The sequence below is a fragment of the Alosa alosa genome, chromosome 16 (assembly GCF_017589495.1).
Source record: "Alosa alosa isolate M-15738 ecotype Scorff River chromosome 16, AALO_Geno_1.1, whole genome shotgun sequence".
NCBI classification, from domain to species: domain Eukaryota; kingdom Metazoa; phylum Chordata; class Actinopteri; order Clupeiformes; family Clupeidae; genus Alosa; species Alosa alosa.
The window spans coordinates 25,484,057-25,505,868 of record NC_063204.1 but is presented as its reverse complement, the minus strand read 5'-3'; the positions used below and the strand labels follow the sequence as shown (position 1 = coordinate 25,505,868).

The 21,812-nt window shown below is 43.1% G+C and overlaps 1 protein-coding gene across 5 annotated transcripts in view; it reads right to left on the bottom strand.

Annotated features, from left to right (window-relative positions):
- Positions 1-21,812, bottom strand: part of ctnnd2a (catenin (cadherin-associated protein), delta 2a) — a 287,423-nt gene that overhangs the window by 32,284 nt on the left and 233,327 nt on the right. For all 5 annotated transcript variants that reach the window (XM_048266125.1, XM_048266123.1, XM_048266126.1 and 2 more), the window contains 3 exons: positions 17,529-17,714; positions 9,857-10,030; positions 4,766-4,916 (listed from right to left, as the gene is read on the bottom strand). In XM_048266125.1, the coding sequence (XP_048122082.1) occupies positions 4,766-4,916; positions 9,857-10,030; positions 17,529-17,714 (511 nt within the window). The remainder of the gene's footprint in view (positions 1-4,765; positions 4,917-9,856; positions 10,031-17,528; positions 17,715-21,812) is intronic.

The following is a 21,812-nucleotide window of genomic DNA, read 5'->3' as shown; positions in this document are numbered from 1 at the left end:
CAAACTCAAACGGTTACCATAGATATGAGCACTTCAGCCAGCCTCCATATAGCAAGCTTAGAGTGAGGACTGACACTGCTTTCTGGATGGGAGAAGCAAGAGGGAAAGACACACCACAACACAACAGCATTTTCAAGCTAACTTAAAACACAAGATAGATTTCAATTAGAAATTGCCAGTGCCAGTGTGCTAGTTTCTAAAGAAATATTGAGCCCTAATTGATGGACTATTAATGTAGTCGGACAAAGAGCAACGTCTCTTAGGGTCTAGCACATAGTATTACATAAGCAAAACAATTTTGCCAAATGATTCACTTAGCCTTGTTTTATTTGCACTTGTTGCAGTCCTCTTGTTGATCAACTCTTTCTTGTTGCCCTTTCAGTTTCTGAGTGCCTCCCCTCTCCTGAAGTCCAACTCGCTGACCAATGAATGACTAAGATAAGCCCAAACTGAAGGTGACTCATCCTTTGGACACTCAGGCCTTCAATTAGATGGCAAACCTCGGCGTGGCTAGCAGCAAAGAGAACGATTCAGCCAAGACGCAAGATAAAATGTGTGGGATAAAACATGAGCTGATCTTAATGTTCATAGAGCTTTCGCCTGAAGAGACCCTGAAGATAACGTGGTATTTCCCAAAGCGTAATTACAACTGGATCCTGTGCAACTCAGCCTCAACCTCCACTCATGTTTTAATGTGGCTGATTAGCTACATTGGAAAAGATGATGAGACAAATGTGTTTTATGTGTATGAAAATGTTCTATATGGTCTGGGCATTGCAACAGGTAAAATCCTATATGGCATTTGATTAGGACCTATATGAGTAAGATCAATGTAACGATCCCCTTCAGCTGTCTGTTCTGTCACCCATGATAGTCCTATTGGTCTGGATTCATTTTAGACAACCCAAACCATCTGAAGATCTCTGTCTGGCCACACACACACACACACACACACACACACACAAGGTCATTGAAACGTCAACTTTCTGGATGGCAGCAAGCAGGACTTTACACTTCAAACATTTAGCCCAAATCTGTGCAGCTTAGCCGCTCCATCACCCAAACTGCCACTGCTGCTTCTACATGCCCAATTTAGCAGCACTCAAGCGCTTTCTCTCTAAAGGAAAGATATAAGCACCACAAGTTCACCCATCCTTATGGACAGTGAGTTTGGAGTGGCATTCTTCAATGTTGATAAGAAAGAAAGAAGAGAGATCTTTTTAGCTTTAGTAGTCGTCTAATAGCAGTTAATGCGTCTCCATGGTAACTGGTTCAGAGTGTGAAGTACTGACGGCGAGAGCATTCCTGAGTCATCTAGCCCTGAGCTACAGAGATGCAGCGCTGTGATGCACCTCGCCCACCAGGGGCACTCTCGCGTACCCCTACGTCCTTGAGGAGGCCAGAGAGTGCGGTGCGTTCAGGAACCCCAAATTAATCAGTTCCCGAGAGTTATTCCCCTGGCCACCACTAGAAGTGGATATCATTACTGTGCTGCCAGACACCCTCTCTCCCATCGGACTCCAGACAAAAACATAGACGTCAATGAAGGGGAGCTGAAGTTAAATGCCCTTGCTATGAGAAAGGAAGAGCAGGACCTCGCAATTTCATCAAGAAAGCTGCATCAGAGAAGCCATACTCAGTGGGCAACAGCTGGCAATGTAAAGTCTATAAATGGCATGGTCATAGTGGGACAATGTCTCCACAAAAGGTACCATGGTGTACCTTGCAAAAAATGTTTGATAAATACATTAACTCACACACATGAGCTTAGTGTGTTTATTGTACAGAAGTCAAATAATAATCCCACCACATGCTAAAATAGAGTGCCATTTATATCTACCCTAACAAAAAGAGCTTCAATTAGCTCTTGTCGTGGCTCATATTATTTAAAATGTGTAATTGATCTGAGCATGCCGTTAGCATCTGCTGCTCTTCTCCTGACAGTGAGCGCTGGAGGAGGCTTCACATGGAGCTAGCGTTAGTGCTAGGGCTGGGGCTGGGGCTGGCCTGCCAGCTGTCTGCTGGAGATAAACAACCAGCCTGTAGAGGTGCTCGAAGAAATGGCCACTTGTACATGACAGCAGCAGACGAGGGGGCACGCGGTGAGATGAGGGAGCAAGGGCTGCTGGGTTGCTGCTGTCAGCCAATGAGAGCATGAGGAGGACACGAAGGGCCACACACTCTCCAGTGTAAAAGATGCCACATGCACACACACACACACACACACACACACACACACACACACATACTAAACACATCCCTGCTACAAGAACCAAAATCACAGTCAAAACACATGAGCGACAGGCTTTCTTGCATATGTCATGGTGTGAATGGTAACTAGCTGTGTGTCTATGTTCACATCCTACACAACAAACACAACTCAAGACGACTCACTGGAGTAGAGAGACGAGGGCTTCTATTATATTGACACAAAATGTATATTCTAAAGACAAGTACAAATCAGTATCTTAGTGAGCTTTGAAGCGATCTGTTTGCGGAGCATAAAAATAGTTCGAAGACTGGTTTAATTTTTTGGAATATGCGCCTCTATGACATCTGGTGTAGCCAGAAACATTGATTATAGTGGAAGCTAAATGGTTAACATGGTAACATGGACATTAACATGGTCTCTGCTGAATGCCTGGGAATCTCTATTTATGTTTTCCTCTCTCTCTCTCTATCCTTCTCTTCCCTCCTATCTCCATCACTCTATTCCTCTCTGTGTCCTCCACAGTCTCCTGAGTCAGGTTTTAAACAGCATCCAGTTCTCCTCAAGACAATCCCCACAACACTCACTTCATTCCATTTCAAAATCAATCTGTGTCTCAGACACAAACATACAACCATATTACATTTTTATTCTTGTCTACCATATTAGCCCACAGCCATTTTAATAACACTGCCTTCCCTGTCTCTGCTAAACTACATTACCATATACAAAGGCAGGGATTTTCATTAAAATGAAAAGGATAAACAATCACCACTGTGTTCTTGTTTGTCTGTGCGCATATATATGTGTTGTGATTCCTGTAGTTGTCCTGAGGAAAAACTGTGCGAATATCTCCATGGAAGTAATGGTGGGAAGAATGGAGAGAGAAGAGCAAAAGAGAGCAGACGAGTTAAAAAGTGGAGAAAGAGAGAGAGAAAAAACTCTCATTAGCTAACAGTGATTTACTTGCAAGGAAGATAGTTCATGTCAGATGCAAATCTGGAGGAAACTCTGCAGTGGGTAATTAGGTAAGCAGAAGACTAGCACAGAGAGAGAGAGAGCGAAAGAGAGAGAGAGAAGAGAGAAGCAGCCAAGTTTGCCAGAGAGAGATCCTACAGGCTCTGAAAACTAACCGCCTGAGAGGAGAGGAGGGGAGTAGGAGAGAAGAGGAGAGCTGTTGCCATGGAGACCAAACAGCACACCACGCAACCAAGTTTATTAGAGAAAGATCAATAGTCTGTTGGTGGTGGTGCTGGTGAGGGTGGTTTGGGGGTTTGGGGAGAGGGGTTGTCAGAGGCAGAATTTCAAACAGGAAGTTCAAACCCTTTTTTAGGAAAAAAAAAAGAAAAATCATCGCTGAAATGAGGTGTAATTAGATGACGGAAGGTTTTGATGGTGCGTCCGCCTTGTAGACTTGCTCACTGCACACAAGGGTGACTTGCCTGGTCAGGACCCACCACATCTGGTCTGGCTGCGATTGATCCCAACTTGAAGGGCAGTTAGGACCCAAGTGATCGCTGCTTTCCTTTGTCTGCCAGTTTAGGTGGAACATAAGAAAGCCAGCCATCTCTCTCTCTCTCACTCTCTGTCTGACTACAGTAGCCTGGCAGGCTTCCCACTACTACTCACCAGCTGTCTATTTTTGTTTTATAATTAAATAAATTAGCAACAATTAAGTGTAATTCACACCCTTAAACGCCTTGGCTCTTGAAATATCCAGATATAGTACAAAGGTGTTATTACTGAAGCTGGAGGCTGCCCGACTTCAACACGGCTCTGGCCCAGACTGGCTCTGGAGTGGTAGGGGGTATTTCATGAACTCTTCACAATGCCTTGCAACACAACATTTAATCAGCAGGGGAGGCAAACAAGGGAAACTTCCCAGCATGCATCTGTGCAACGTGACAAATGCTTCAAAGTCCTGGTAGTCTTTAATCTTTCACAGATGCTAGATACTCCCTGCTCGAGCTTGCCTCCCTGTTCTAAGAACACACAACTCATTTAATGCCATAAATCACAGCCTGTAAACTAACATGCATGCAAACCTACACTACAACATGATTCACTGAGACTGCACAAAAGGAAATTACCTTAAGACCTGTAATTGCTGTATGCATGACAAACACTAAATGGAATCCTAAAATGGAACAGAAATCCTTCAGTGTTTTATTTTTATTTACTCTTCACTGGGACGGAATACCATGAGGCAGAAACGAATGACTCATATGCTGAAAGGAAGGCAGAGGGATACTATAGGAGTTTTTTTTTACTGTTGGAAGCCAGACAACATGCTTCTGCTTTGAACCATCTGAGTTGTTCTGAATTCACCAAGATGTGTAGAGATGGAAAAAAAAAAGAGAAATGAAATGAAAGGGAGAAGAGAGAAAGGGAAAGAGAGAAAGGGAAAGAGAGAAAGGGAAAGAGAGAAAGGGAAAGAGAGAAAGGGGAAAGAGAGAAAGGGAAAAGAGAGAAAGGGAGAAGAGAGAAAGGGAAAAGAGAGAAAGGGAAAAGAGAGAAAGGGAAAAGAGAGAAAGGGAAAAGAGAGAAGGCACGTACCAATTAATTCTTTATTTCTCACATCTAAGGCCATGTTTCTTAAAGCTGTCGCTACGGCGCACACCACTCGGTCGTTGTCGATGCGCAGCAGCTCCACCAGGATGGGAAGACCCTTCTCCTTCCTCACCGCCGCACGGATGTACACTGACCACTGGAGAAGTGAACACAACACACATATTTCCATTATTAACAACAATGTGAAGTACATTTGCATTTATTCACAAAAACAAATGGTACTATCCATGGTGACGTAACCCTTTGTAGGTAATGCCAGGAACAAGGGAAACAAGGGGGGTTAAAACATGTTTTAAAGAAGATTACGAAACATGCTCTGACAAACAGTTGGGTAGACAAACAAGAATATGGAAACACTTTATTGAGCACACTGAAACCAGGACCTTGGTGTGGTTAGTACCTTAATCTAACCATTGACCAACATTTTTCACCAATGACCAGACCGTTCTTCCAGTCATAAGCTTACCCATAAATATCTGCATTTAAATTATTTTTCAAAACTCTGCTCAGTTGTATTTAAAAGACACTTAAACATATGCATATGGGTGGTTCATTAAAACCAAGGAGGAAAAAAGAATGAGAATAGCTACTGTATAGACAAGCACACTGTTTACCAATAAAGTATAAAAATAACAAAGATAACAAAAATTAAGCAATGCTGCTTTCTAATTCTGTATAATGTAGTGAATACTGTCAACATATTTACCCAGGTGAGTTATAAAAATATGCACGCAGTTCATTAAAACACAAAAAAAGTAGCACGCAGTGGTTCGCTTTTTCAACACGCGTGATGAATAAATGTCTTTATAAACTGCTCTGTGTGCTGTGGATGAAGACCCCATTTGTAAACACAACCCAACAAGCTGGAGCCACTACACCGTAAAGGCCCACATTTTAGACGGCCCTGCTCTCCCTGGGGATCTGAACCAATCGCTCTGGAGTGGGCCAGCTCGGCGGGGGAACAGCTGCTGTGGAAACGGTAGGAGTTATTACACAAGTGGCACAGGCCACTGTACATTCATTATGTCCACTCTCTCCGCTCTCTGCCATTTAAGAAAATAGCTCTGTCCTGACTTGTAATTGGACTACCTGACTGATGTGATGGTCTGTGTTTTGATTGAGAGCTGAGCTTGCTGTAATGAGAGGCCATTGGAGCATTGGGGCCAGGATAGAGTGGAGTGGGGTAGGGTGGGGAGTGGGGTAGGGTGGGCTTGTGTGTGTGTGTGTGTGTGAGAGAGAGAGAGAGAGAGAGAGAGAGAAATAAAACAAATATAGCATGAGGGAAGATTAAAGTGTTTGGAAAAGACAATCTCCTGAAAGTTTAAACCGAGCATCAAAATGGGGAAGATTTATGTGACATTGAATGAGCCATGGTTGCTAGTGCCCAACACGCTGGTCTGAGTATTTCAGATACCGCTGATCTACTGGTATTTAAACGCCACAACCATCTCTAGGGTTTACAGAGATGGTCCGAAAATGAGGATATATCCAGTGAGCAGCAGTTCCCCTGGGCGAAAATGCCTTATAGATGCCAGAGATCAGAGGAGAACAGCCTGGCTGGAGTTGATAGAGGCAGCAGTAACTCAAACAACCACTCCCTACCCTCTAAACAAACAACATGTCAAACCTTGGAGCTAATGAGCTACAGCAGCAGAAGACCACACCAGGAACAGGAAACCTACAGTAGGCTACATTTGGACAAAAGAAGATTGGAAAAATGTTGCTTGATCTGATAAATCTAGATTCCTGCTGCAACATTCAGATGGTAGGGTCAGAATTTGGTATAGATAGATAGATAGATAGATAGATACTTTATTGATCCCCAAGGGGAAATTAAAGAATGGAAGGTATAAACAACATGAAAGCATGGATCCATCCTGCCATGCATCAACGGTTCAGGCTGGTGCAGTAGCGTAGCCAGACATGTTTAAATAGGTGGGCACAGAAAAAACTGGGTGGGCAAAGCCAATTTGATTGATCATAAGAGAGGCCTAGATTAGATACACCATACAAACATTAATCATAGGCATGCTATATTTATGACATAAAAGTGGAATTTATTGAACACATTTGATCATAGCTGACAAATTTCTCAGAAACATTTTCAACTGGAGCAAAACAATGCATGAATGTAGCTTCAGTGCATCACATGAAACACAATTGAGACAATAGATTGACCATATTGGACAACGGCAAAGCCTTATCATAGGCATGTTACATTCATGACATGAAAAGTGGAACTTATTGAACGAAAATGACAAATTACGCAGTCGGCTAAACATTTTAAACTTACGCAAAACTGCATGAATTCAGCATCGGAGCATCGCATAAAACACAAATTAAGGCAACAGATTGACCATTGGACAATACTGCAAAGTCTTCTCATAAGCATGCTAGGTCTATGACATAAAAAGTGGAATATGAACGCATTAAATCACACCTGACAATTAAATGGAGCTGCCGGCTGTTTGCGATTTGACTGATTCTTGAGCTCTCAGCGGCGGAGTGTTGACAGCGGAGTGTTAACTTAAAAGGAAATCTGCAGCAACTGCATGATACCGTCATGTCATTATGGACCAAAATCTCTGAGGAATGTTTTCGGCACCTTGTTGAATCTATGCCATGAAGAATTAAGGGAGTTCTGAAGGCAAAATGGAGTCCAACCCGGTACTAGCGAGGTGTGCATAATAAAGTGACCAGTGTGTGTGTCTATATAAAAGCAATAAAACAGATAATCTGGCAGTACAGCTATGTAAGGGATAATGGACGACACGGTGGCCTGTTCACAGAAGTTAATGCACGGTCGAGGTTGTAAAACGGCCCCGACGCGAAGCGGAGGGCCGTAAAACCTCGTAAGTGCATTAACTTCTGTGAACAGACCACCATGGAGTCCATTATCCTGCTTATTCCACTGTTGCCACTTGCGTTGTGTTCATTTCCTGTTTCAGTTCAATTGTATTCGCTAAAACTGTCTTGTTTGTAGAACTAATTTCTTCCGACACATATCAACTAATTTCTCAACTCGCAGGACAAACTGCCGTTACTAGTTCTAAATGGATGGTTGCTACGGCCAAAGGCCAGTCGTTAGTTCTATCTCTCCCGTTGTCAAGCGGGCGTATCCCAAGATTCTGGTGAACTTTAGTTTTAAAACATCGCTATTTTACTTAGCCTGCTGTCATCCTGTTTATCTATCTAAAAGCCACCTCCATCATATGCTACAATGTTGCCATGCTTTGAACGTCTGCATTTTACAGCTCGGATGCAACGTGACCGTTCATTTAAACTTAACGAGTTCGGGGAATTAATATAGTGTGTTAAGTGTGATACGGCCAAAAAAATGGATCTACTTCATAGGTGTGCAAATAACATACGGTTAATGGTCGTTCTAAATTACGTAGGACAATGGGAAATTCAACCAAGCAGTGGAATAAGCTTGAAATAACTATCCTGATTGATGATTAACATGCAAAAGCACAATTTATCAAGTGTGAAAACTAGGCTCTTAAACAGGGTAATATGAGAAAGAAAAACTCTCCAATGAAGGACAAAGGAATTAATTTGTCTAAACAGAACCGTCACTCACTGGTTTGAGGAGATCAATATCTTTGGGAACTTCACACAAATTAAAAAAAAAAAAAAAAAACTAATCCCCACTCCTCTTGGACAAACTGTATGGGAATTTATAATCCTATTAAAATGAAGGACTCAGAACGCACAAGGCGCAGAGTGACTCGAGAGGCATTAAACATGCAGCAAAATGTTGGGCCTGTGCGGGAACAAATACAGGAGCCAATTATAAGTGACGGGCAAGATGAGTACGGAAGATTGGAAGCACACAAACAAAGGGACCGATGGAGAAAGAGAGAGGGAGAAGGAAAAAAGGAAAAACATAAGAGAAAGAAAGAGAAACACAGAGAGTGTCAGGTAGAGATGATGAGTGAGTGAGTGAATGAGAGAGAGAGAAAAGAGAGAGAGAGAGATTCTGTGGAGGTAACTGTCTTAATCCCTTTTCTAACTCAGTCTGGTGGAAGGCACTAGACCACTGTCAGTTATGGGACTTTTAAAGCCATCCAATCCCAGCCTTTCAATCAGCAATCTCCAAAAGCCTGGCAGGTATTGATTGATCTGGCAGGACTTCCGTGGATGGATTTCCAGTTAAAAGATCCATCTGAACAGGAGAGTTAAAGTACCTGAGAGATGAGAAACTTTTCCACTGCACTGGTTTAACATGACATGCAAAGTTTAACATAACAAGTGTGAACGTCTGGTTTTATACATACACAGCTACGCCGGGGGAAATGCTTCTCATAGAAGAGATATCAAGCAGCAACTTGAAGACTGGTGCTTAAAATGCATCGTTCAATAGGAGGATTAGGGACTGGTTTGAAGTGTGAAAGACCGGTTGCATATGGCAGCTGATACGGTAAATAAAAGCAGATACTTTTAAAAGGAACACGCCAACCTTTTGAGAACTTAGCTCATTTTCCGTCTACCTCAGAGTTCCGTCAGAGGATACATACCCTTCTCTTCTCTGTGTGTACAATAACCCAGCCTGACATACACACCGTAAGCCTATCTTAGCATACATGTAATTCACAGGAAGTGGGTTACACCAGTTACCCTATAGCTCCCAAAAGTGGCAAAATAGACTCAGTAATAGGCTACTGTAAATCCAAAATGTTTTTTATTTACATGTTGTCATTTGTGTATTTACCAGGTGTAGAATTAACAATGTCAAATGAGACATTGCAAAAGTAAATATGAAGAGTTTGGTTTTTAAACTGCTGTATCCTCTATTTCAATGAATTTTCATAAATATTTTTTTTACATTTTGTTTTCCAGGTAGTTTCAGTGAAACTGTAATTGGGTTACTCTTATTTAATTTATCTTTATTCAATCAAAACAGCAAAACTACAATTTTATTGATTTTTCCTGAAATGCACAATTAAATAAAATGACTAAATAAGTCAGATATAGCGTTTTGGAACCAAACTCTTCATACTGTTTATACTTGTAACTATATTGTCATTTTGGCAAAGCACCGCTACATAACACTGACGTGCACTGGTCACTCACCTTCCAGCTGCCCGCTGCCAGGTTCTGCAGCGCTCCGGCCGCCCCCTCCAGCGTGTCTGGGTTGGAGCACTCAGACAGCAGCGTGAGGTAGGGCTTCACTATAGAGGGGTGCCACAGCATCTGGATCCCTTTGGGGGGGTCCGCCGCGTCCGGCATGGGACCCACACCATCCCACTACAGAAAGACATCGAGAGAGAAAGATGAAGAGAAAGCGAGAGAGAGAGAGAGAGAGAGAGGGAGAGAGAGAAAGAGGGGAGGGAGAGACAGGGGGAGATGGGAGATGGGAAGACAGAAAGAAAGGTGGACAGAACAAGAGAAAGCGAAAGAGAGGAGGAGAGAGAGAGAGAGGGAGAAAGGGAAATGGGAGAGATCAAGCACGAGAGAGATAAGATTGAAATGAAAAGAGAGAGGGAAAAAAAGAGAAGAGAAGAAAAATGGAAAAGGACAGAGGTTAGCGACGGGATAGTGACATTTGCAGGACATCAGCATTTAAGAGACCTGTTTATCTGTCAGAGTCTGTCTGTCTGTCTGTCTGTCCAACTCTGTTCATGACTCAGTTTCTGCCCTTTTCTCTGTTATCACGCCTCCTTCCCGTCACACACCCCACATGTAGAGCAACAGCAGTTTGTTTGCTGGCGGTGCCCACACCTCCATGCTGCACTCTCTAAAGGCAATTACCCTGCCTGCCTACCCAGCCTGTCACCAAGCCCTACATTTCCCCAACTCTCTCTCTCTCTTTCTCACACACACACCAACATACACCTCACACTTCCCCAATGCACACATATATTGCACATAACACACAAAGCACACAGCCTGTCGTGAAACCCTCTATTTTCCCAAACTCACACACACACACACACACACACACACACACACACACACACACACACACACACACCACCCACTAAAAACCACACTGTGCCTTACCACCAGACAGACTTTATAACTTCTCTTCAAAGCAAAACAAATCAAAGCAAAAAAAACATAAAAGGACAAAAAACACTGTTAGTGTTTATTAGTATTTCACTGTTAGTGTAATTAGTATTTCAAGTAGTATTTCAAGGCCATGTATTGAGTACCCTATACACCTATACAGTCAGAAAATTAGTCAAGTTTGGTGCACCAAGGCCGCAACAATACATCTTAATTGATTTGCATTGCAACCTAAAGAAAATAGCCCAATGCAGTGTTCTGCGTTTTGCATTAAGTCGACACACGTGGCCCTGTTTGACTGAACCACTGAGTTGAATCTGTTTGAGAGGGCACAGGGCTGGCACACAATGACCTACTTTCAGCAGCAGAAGCAACTCACAGCATACCTCTGCTGCACTTCTCTCTGTGCTTGAGTCGCTCAGGAGCAGAGGCACGCCCGCTTCCAGCATCCCTCAATTATTAAGCAGCCTCTGTGTGCATCGCTCCCCTCGCTGCTCTAAGGAGAGGTCGTGCTGTTCAATTAACTGCTGAAGGGAAGAGGAGCCCGCGAGGCTTTCCTCCTGTCTTTCCAGCAAGGGTGTGTGTGTGTGTGTGTGTGTGTGGGGAGGGGAGAGAACACACAGAGAAGAGTACTTAAGATTCTGTTGCCGAGACGATGAGAAAACATTCCACACTTTTGGTGAGGTAGAAGTCCCACACCAACACAGACAGAATTTACATTCTTTTTTGTGCCTGTAAAATCTTGTTTTTTACTCGTGGAAACTACTACTTGTTGGAGGATGCTGCTCCAAGTCCATGTTGAATTTCATGTGCAAAACCATAGACTTTTTCCAGCGCAATGAAAAACAGAAATATTTTTTTTTACCACTGTGTGAATACGGAGTAGTAAATAAACTATAAAACAACAACTATTAAGTATTAAGTGTAATTGCCTGACACTATTGCTGGTAGTCATTTTCATGAGAGTTAAAGTGTGAGAGTGAAAAGACTGGGGCAGTGTTTCTACGGAGAAACAGTGGATGTTTGTAAGTCTGTGAAGTGATAATTCAGTGTGTAACATGAGTGTGTGCTTGTTAGGAGAACAACAGTGTGAGTGTGCCATGATTGAGAGTGCGCTGCAAGTGAAAGTGTTAGTCAGTGTTGTGCAGTGACGGACTGGTAGTGTGGAATTTGGGCAGATGCCAGAGGTGCCGCGGACCCTCGTGGGCCGTTTGGGCTGGCCAATCAGAGAGCGGCATGAGTGTAACAGCCATGCGGCCCCTTAATTGTAAACAGTAACCCCAAGATAATTATTTCGGCACCCTTTCAAGTGTCCATAATGTTCCTCGGCTAACTGATAGCCAAACTTCTCCAAATCCTTCACACCTCAATATCAGTATTTATACCACACATGAGTCTCTATATCCCAGTCATGGTTACACTCTACAGTCTACAGTCACAAACTTTTACATCAGTCTGCATTGTTTTGTAGCAAAATGTCTTATTCAGAAGTTCAAAAACGTGCATGGTTTGAAATAAAACAAAATCTGCCTGCATTTTTTGTATTTCATTATTTGTTTGCAAAAGTTAAAATGAAGCAATGCCTTCTGGGAGTAGGCCGTGTCTGCGTCTGCGTGGAAGTTAGAAGTTGGAAGCTATACTATTGACTAAGATTAAGCTAGCAAAAAAATTAATCGAGGCATCAGGCGACACAAGGGGGAAGCTGAGAAAAAGAGAGAGAAATCTTAGAGAGCACTGTTGGCTGGCGGTGAAAATTGACTGATTTGTTTTTAAAATCAAGTGCAGGTTCTGCTACTGTAGCACTAGCGCTAATACCTTTATCTTTTACTGTCTATGGCTAATACTGATACTCAAGGAGGCTCTAAAGCTGATGTCGACAGAGAAAGAGATCCTAATGAACTTGGATTCAGATGACGCAATAGACAGGGCTTCAGAGAAGAGCAAACTTCTTCGCACCTTGTTAACTACATGATGGTAAGACATGTTTTTATTATGGAGCTGCTGGCTCTGATGATTTATTCGTTGTTTTATGCATTGGGGTTGTGCATTGATATGTCCATGTTTTGGTGCAGTTGTTTATAGCATGAGAGCTTACGTTCACCATCACTGGGTCAAAAGTGCGTGTTCTTTCCGTGCATCAAAAGTTCTATCTGGAAGTTGCTAAGGTGGGTGGAAATGCCAAGGCCGTTTTTTTGTTCCCAGTCCGTCACTGGTATTGTGTAGTGTGTGTGTGTGTGTTGTTGTTGTGAGAAACACTGCTAGTATGTGTGCGTGTGCGTGTGCGTGTGCGTGTGCGTGTGTGTGTGTGAGTATGAGTGTGTGTGTGTGTGTGTGTGTGTGTGTGTGAAAGAGAGAGATGGCAGTCAATGAGAGATGTGTTGTTGTTGTTGGTGGTGGTGGTGATGATTGTGTTGGTGGTGGTGGTGATAGTAGTGGTTGTGGTGGGGTCCATGGATAATCTGTCATAGTGCGTCGGAGGGCACTGAGCCCTAAACATCCCCTGTTTAACAAGGCCATTACATTCTTTCAGGGAGATGACTACATTCCCTTAATTCACTTCTATTAAAGGAGCAACATCATGAAGAAATTCAGATTCAATGGCCCCTTTCCTTTCAAACGGGAGGCCTTCCTGTAATGAACCAATGGATATTCGGCAAAGCCACACTAAGGGACCGTTCGTTAATTATAAACGGGATCACCAGAGGGATTTTGAATGCTTCGATCAAAAGTTGCATGACCCTTCCCTGCCTGCTTTATAATTTTCAACGACCCTCCAGCAGCATATGCAAAAATTATATGACCCTCCCTGGCCAATTGTCGATGACTTCCGCCCACGCTCTTACGCGTAAGAATACACAACAACATCTACCGCCTTTATACCAACTTCTGCTTTCTGATCTTACACATCACACTTCACCAAGATGGTGGCCATTTCAGTAGATTTACTCACTAACATTGTTGTGGAAACACAATAAGCATGGAAACGAGATGCACACTTCCTGCAACTGCATTAGCCTACTTGAAAAGTTACTCCTCTAGTAAGTATTCACATGAAATAAAACAATAGAGCATTGAGACCATTCAACAAAGCACACTGGGTAATAACAAATTCAACACATGAACTTGTTGCTATGGACTCGTCTCTAGGCTTCCTCAGTCATTGTAGCTAAAGCTGCCAAAGCTGAACATTATCCAAAACTCAATTTCTCAGATGAGAGTCAATTTGGGAGCTTGCTACACTCTTTCCTTCTCAAATGACTTGAAAAGGCCGTTTGCACAATTTAACAAATAATCACAGGGACCGAAAAATACCTAACATGACAACTTTTTCCGGGTTTATCATTTTAACGTTTCCCCGCTGTCTTGCCGTTTTAATATTTTCTCATAGAATATCCCATATTACTGTAATACTCTCATAACATTAGTCCTGCATTCTGGCCTGTCTCTGTTTTGTCCTGTTGTTACACCTTGCCCTTCCAGTGAAACAGATGTATTCAAATAATCGTTTTGCTTGCTTGAATGCGAACTCAGAGTGATGTTAACCTAGGCTTATTTAAGTTAACGACGTGGTTGTCGTGAGAGCACGATTCATTAGCGCTTGCAGTGTTCAGCCGTAGGCTATGCCTACGTGCGCACCTGCCAGGCTACTCAAAGAATTCCCCCTCTATATTCACTCCAAGTTGGCCTACCATAACTTACCAACTACACTGTAGACCATAAACTGGCTATTTATATGACCAAATGTATTTGTTCAACTTTATGAAGCAGAATTACGCACTGCTACTTGGAACGTAACACATTTTTGTTGGCAGGAGAGAGAATAACAGCGATTAACAAATTGCACTTGTTGCTGGTTACCAATAAATACTATATATTTTTTTGCAAACAAAAAAAAACAGAAAGGATGGAGACAGCAAAGCTAGAGATGGGCAGGAACAACGTCAATTGGTAGAAATGCTTGTCAAAACGTTAGGAGCTGGATGTGTGGATGAATGAAGCACAAGTATGCTTTATGTTAAGCACACTGTTTAAAGTTAGGCTATACAAGTAAACCAAAGTTAAATTTAGCTTTTTAGGGCTGGATAAAGTTGACCAAATGGATATAGGCTGTTAGGGCGTGAATAAAGTAGGCTACTTTGTTGCTCCAACCCTCCAACGTTAATGGGGACGAATGTTGACATTTTTCCGTATTTTTGTGTGAGAAACCCGGGAAATCTCCCTTATTTTCATTGTTCAATGTTGACAGAGCTATGGAACGAAAGAGAACGTTATATGGCGACAGAAATCAACAATCAAACAAGCCACTTTGATTTTTTGCTGTTTTCATTAATACAAAGATGGGTGACCCTCCCTCCTAGACAAAAAAAAAAGTTAGGTGACCCTCCCTCATCAAAGAATAAAAAGACATGACCCTCCCCTATTTTCCTCCAGTGACCCCGTTTATAAATAACGAACGGTCCCTAACAAACATGAAACTCAACAGCTGAATGTCTACTGCAGATAAAACATCTCAATCCAATGTGTCATGTCCTGCCATTTGGAACAGCTACCAAAATGACAGAAAAATGTAAGTTGTAAACACATTTTTTTAATTTTTTATAAAGTGATGAAGGCAGCATTTGTCAAAGGAAATATCACTCTATTCATGCACTGAATAAAATGCAATCCCATCTGGAAAACGAAAAAATTCAGCTCAAGGCTCCTCTTAATGAATCATGTTAAACGGATTCTTCCAATGCAAAATGCCTGTAAACTCAGAGATATTCACAAATTCAGGCACAACTCAAAGTGCAGTTTGCGTGGCAGAAATGCACTTCAGTTAAGCGAAAATCATTGTCTTCATGTCTAAGTGGAAAACAGGATAGCAAAGGGTACAGCATGCATGAGCAAGTGTGTAAGTGCCAGTGTGAGTGGGTGTATGCTTGAGAGAGAGAGAACGAAAGAGAGAGAGAGAGAGAGAGAGAGAGAGAGGGGAGGGAGAGAGAGAGAGACAAAGAGAAAGACAGAGGGATAGAGGGAGAGAGGGTGGTAAACAATAGGTAGAGAAGGTCAAGGTAGAAAATACACTTGTTTACCCAAACCAGTGTCTGTCAATAAAATACTAAACATCAACCCTTCCTCTCCACTCTTCCTCTTAACCAGCAGAGCTCCCATTCTCTCAGTGGAAGCTGCCGGGCTGCTGCTCCAAGATAAGTGATTCAACAGGCCACATTAATTCCTGCACTTGGAAGCCCAGGTGTCCCCCTTCCTAGGGTCTCATTTTATAATTTCAGGACAAAAGATGGGAGGCCGACCGGGGGACGATATTAAAAGAGCCTTCAGAATGATGTCGGCTAATGTACTTGGAGCGCAGCGCACGCTGACAGGACGTCTTTCAACATCGATTGACTTGATTATATTTAACAAGCGGCCATGTTGGAGATTCCCGGCTGGGCCACTTCTGACTGCATGCTGAAGCACGCTAACTAATGAATGCGCCTGGTGGTTGGACTTTGAGGAGGCCCACTTTTCCAGAGCAGTTAACCAAAAGAATGGAAGGGAAATGACAAATCCCTGTTCTGTGTTAAATAAAACAGACCCTCAATGCTTTTTTTAATAGGCAAGGCCTGGACTTTGATCTAATATTACTAGTCAGAAATAAAAAAGATTAAAGCTTTCCACATCATATTCCTTAGAAGATCCAGTGAGAGACAACAGAGGTCTTCACCAGCATCCCATCCAGTGTTTCTCACCCTTATTTGGGCCATGAGAAGCACTCGTTACCCCTTGTAGTCAACCAGCCCATAACTACATTACAGCCGACTTGCAACTCCCCCTTCTCCACAAAGCAGTAAAAGGGCCTCGGCTGATGTGTTATTACATCCTCTACATTACATTTATTACATTATTACTCGGCTGATGTGTTATTACATCCTCTGTCTTTGCATGCCTCTTGAGGGCTGTTTTATAGCAGACAGTAACTAGTGAGTCGTTATTAGCTGGGAGAGTGGCTGGGACCCTAAAAGAGAGATAAAAAGGGGGAGGTCTGTGACTTGCTGATGACACATAAAAGAGTCCTCATAAAAATGTCTCTGTAACATGGACAGGTGTAGCGATTAGTGTCATTTATGTATGATGATGGAGGTGGTGTGCTGGGACTGAGTAGGCGTCATGTGCCGGAGCACACCTGACCTTTACCTGACCATCAGGGATGCGTTTCCCATAACCTGTTAGCAACTTAGTTGGTTGGCAATGGGAAATTGCATTGCAACCAACAAACTTAGTTAGCAACTATGGGAACTTTGAGAAACGCGCCCCATGTTAGGACTCTATCCTGGCCATGTCTAGTCTACAGTGTATACTTTCAGCAGAACATCTAAGCAACTGTACAAACATTTATCATGTCTTTCACCTGCTGCTCCTCCACCTTTTTTCCTATCAGGCATTTACAACAGACCTGGATCCCTTTACATAGGCCAATTACTGCACAAGGAAAGAAAATCATCCAGGTAAAATGGGCAGCAGTTCACAGCAGAGGCCAAGAGCTGAGTGCCCACTAAGAATAGTAACAAAATGTCTGTAATTACAGGTGAACTGCTGACAGGCCAACATAATCACCCTCCAGATACCTCCCTCCCTCAGAGTCTCTGATGCCCTGTCAGACACCCCCAACCCGACTCCTGCAAGGTATGAGGTACTCTGTTTTGCCCCCATACCACCTCTCTGACCCCTGCCTCTCGTCCCCTCTTGCCCTCACCTGATCCTGGGGCTTCTTTTTCTTCTTCTTCTTGCCCCAGCAGCCCGAGCTCTCGCCGTCCTTGCCGTTGGAGTCGCCGCAGAGCAGGCCGTCGAGCTCGTCCGTGCCGATCTGCTGTCCCTGAGAGGTTTCCGCAGCCAGCCGATACGAGAGGTTCCTCAAGATGCACACACAATTCTCTATGGTCTGGAAGAAAGTGGGGGAGAAGAATGAATGAGAAATTTAAAGTGAGAGAGAGAGCGAGATCATGTACATGACAGAAAATTAAGAGAGGAATATAGAAAAAAGGAGAGGGAGTGGGGGAAAGACAGAGGGTGAGAGATTAAGAGAGAGGGAGAGACAGACCCAAGGAGACAGACAAGGTCCTGAAACAGATGTTTGTTTAACCCAGTGCTGGCAGCGCCTGGGAGCGCCAGTGCCCACCGTGCCACCAGGGTCCCAGCTCTGCCCCCTGCCCAACCCCCAACATGGTGATTACAGACCAGGCGAAGGTCACCCTCACACACACACACACACACACACACACACACACACACACACACACGCACACACACATGCACATGCACACACACACACACATGCATGCACACACACACACACACACACACACACACACACACGATGAGTGCCCAAGGTTGCAAATGTTTTTTGACTGTTAGTCACAGAGCCAAGGAAGGATCAAGAGGTGCCAACTCTACACAAAGCTCATTAGCTCGTGTGTGTGCCCGTCAAAGAGGACAGCACTGTGCTTCCACTGCGTAAACACCTCGCAATTAGCTTATCTGCCTCGTTCCAAAAACAGAGACGAGGCGCAATGCGGGCTGCTACCAATTTGCTGCTTGTTCTTTGTGTGTGTGTGTGTGTGTGTGTGTGTGATGTGGTCGCACATTTAAATGAGATTAAAAGACATTTTCCCAAATGAGTCAGAGTGACAGCGCTAAATCCATCGTATCACACTCCATTTAGCAAGATATTAAGGAAATAGACAGCCGAGGATGGGGAGAGAAGCCTCAGCACAGGCATCGGAAATAGATGCAGCAAAGATTTGGGGAAAGAAAAAAAATCAGCACCATCAGAGACAACAGCTTCGCTTTTGACAAATAATAACAATAAAACACTTTTTTCCCCTCCTACCAAACAAAACTAATGACTACAATCAAACAAAGACTGGGGAAGTATGTGCTGGCATTTGAAATGTAATGAAACATATTGACTTACATCACCAACCTATTTTTGCACTGCAAAACATGCTTGACCTCCGTTTCAAAATGCCATCAAAGCACTCCAACTTGGGGATTCATCAAAAATTGGCCAACACATTAATTATAAAATAAATAAACAGGTTAATGCAATTCTGAGCTATATAAACTACCTTTCTTCAAAACATAAACCACATTTCTGTACCTTACATCACCTTATCAGTGAAATATAACACGCTCATTACTTTTGAAACATGTAATGTGATGCTAGAAAACTCATTACTTTCCATGGGGTTTGGCCTTTCATTTACACGAAAATGGAGGTTTTATCACTGAAAACGATAATATCTGAAAACTCCAGCCAAGTGGATATGTATCCAGTCCCAAATTCTGACAAGAATTGAGTATGACAATGTCAGGCTATAAAATGGCTAGATTTGTTAAAATGTTGGGTAACACTTTACTTGACAGTATCGACACTGTCATGACCAGGCTTGTAATTTCACCATTTTAGGGGCAAGGCCACTTGGCCTTCAGTTATATTTAGTGGGGGGCACAAAGGCCACATGTCAGAGCACCAAGGCCAAAGTTAACTATACAATAGTAGGCTATAAAAATGATCAAAGTTTTTAGGTTATTCACAGCAGTAGACCTCCATCACTGAATGAAACATTACAAAAACATGAAACATGACATACAAAGAACTGTAAATCATCTGATCATCTACAGCACAGAGGCAGGCTAACGAAACGCTAGAGATTGTTGCAAACGTGTGTATAATGGCAGAGCCGGCGAAGAAGCAGCGAAAACCCTTGACGGAAGATGCAAGAAAAGAAAAAGAGCTTCAGACCGAGCGAGGGGGAGTTTTGTAGAGAAAAAGCATCAGGCTTGCCTGGTGTCCCTTTAAGAAACTCAAATAGCCTAGATGCATGCTTAGCATTTTGTGATAATTAAGGCTACTTTCACAAACTCTTAGTCAGCTGTATATCCTCTGATTTTAATATTTACCGATATCTAGGCAATATTTGTAACATTTATTTTGTATTTGCTATTAGTCGGACGCAAACCAGAATATTCAAAGAAGGGGGCACCAAGGCCACAGTGGCCTGTTAACCTCTGATTTTCAAAGGGGCATCATGGCCAACGCAAGGGGCAACGATGGCCATGACTTGTTTATGACACATTCATGACAGTGTCATGTCACTCTTATGTCGACACTGTCAAGTAAAGTGTAACCAAATATTGTAGATGAAGATCTACATAATCACAAATTTACATTATTTTCATAATTACATAATCATATCAGATGTTGATTGCATCTGATACCCGACCCTTGTAATGGTGTCAGTATCAGCACAAATACTGATCCATGCAATGCATCAATACTTTAAAGACGATGCAAGTGTCATTCAAGTGTTTTAATGACTAAGTCATTTGACCCTCTCTTCCTCTCCCTGTTTCACTACTTTACCATTTTCACTTTTGACAGACAGGTCAAATCCCAGGGCCTCGGAGATTTCAACCTATGTTTCAACCTATGTTCCGATAGGCTAATGGCTAAGACTCAGCCAATGAGGCGTGGGTAAATAAGTCATTGAGGAAGTGTGTACACATTGACACAGGTCCGGACAGGAGAAGATGCACTGATCCTTGTGAAATTCACTGACACAAGATAAGCCTTTGAACACACGTCAGGTTGAGCAGCGTCGACACACTGCACACTGTATCTTCACACTGATCAGACTTCCAAAGGTTCTCTGCTGCTGCAGCAGCCTCAGCAGCGTCTTCTGAAACGATTGCAGGCTCGGAGCAGATTAACTGAGTGCAGTAACAGCTGGCTGATGGAACCACATTTCCCGCAATTACCTCACCACAGGCGGAAGCGCCCAGGGAACTGCACGGAAGAAATAATCTAGCGCGGGGCTGAGAGGGGGATTCTAGTGACTGAAGCCTTCTCTCCCTCTCTCTCTCTCTCTCGCTCTCTCTCTCTCTCACTCTCTCTACCTCCCCCCTGAAGGCCTAGAGTAGGCCTATCAGTGGGTTTATTAATGCCATGTAAAAGTTAAAAGATAGAGTAGACTGGGGATGTTTATGTGGAGTCTGCCTGGCAGGTAGTGAGCGGGAAATGGCGCAAATGACCTCGGTCCAGCCAATCACAACGAGCTGGCAAAGTCACCTGTCTCACTGTGCTTCGCCTTCAACAAACCTGAGGAGAAGGAAAATAATGAGGAATTTCATTTTGAGCCCCCCGAGGGCAAGAAAGTGAAGTAGAGATGATTTTAACGGCGCACTAATTCATGGGGTTTCGTCAACAGCATGAGCGAGCAAATTCGTAATTATTGTGACATTTCTTAACCGCAGGTGTCACATCGCAGTCATCCTTTGTCACCGGCTGCAGGATTAGTGGGGGCCTTCTCCACGGCAGCTGTCTGAGTCACTGCTTGCAAATACGACCTGAGAGGCCTCTTGGAGAGATGAAGACCTTAAGGGGCAAAATGCTGCAAGGAGATTGTGTGGAAGGACCGCCAACAGTAATTTGTGGACTGTTGAAGTGACACCCCTGTAAGAGATAACTACTTTTCACAGGAACCAAAACCAATTCTACTGGCCCCAGTGATAGATGTTGAGTTATTGACGTCAAGCTCACCCTTAAAATCCAGCATAACACCAGATCATCCAGAACTGTTGAACACTTCACTTCCTTCACTTTCATGATGCATCTTAGAACAGAACACTTCAGCATACGGATGTCATGATTTAACGTATGTATTAAAGATGAACGTACATTTAAATACCCTGATAAATGGAGCTAAAACGGATTGACATGTAGCCATTGTTGAATAATGGCACTTAAATGTACGCTGGGCATGCCTCAGATCATTTATAATTCAAGTGGATATTTCCATAATGTGTATGCATGTAACAAACATTCACAAAGAGAACCATTTTCTTATTCTTAAGGTTAGGGGTGTGAGGATTTACATGCGCAACTAGCATGCTAGCTCAGTTCGCCTCTGTTACACCTGCAGAGGGAGGGACCTCTTTGAGTTGATAGGCAGAAAGTCTGACTGAAATACTGCGTGTG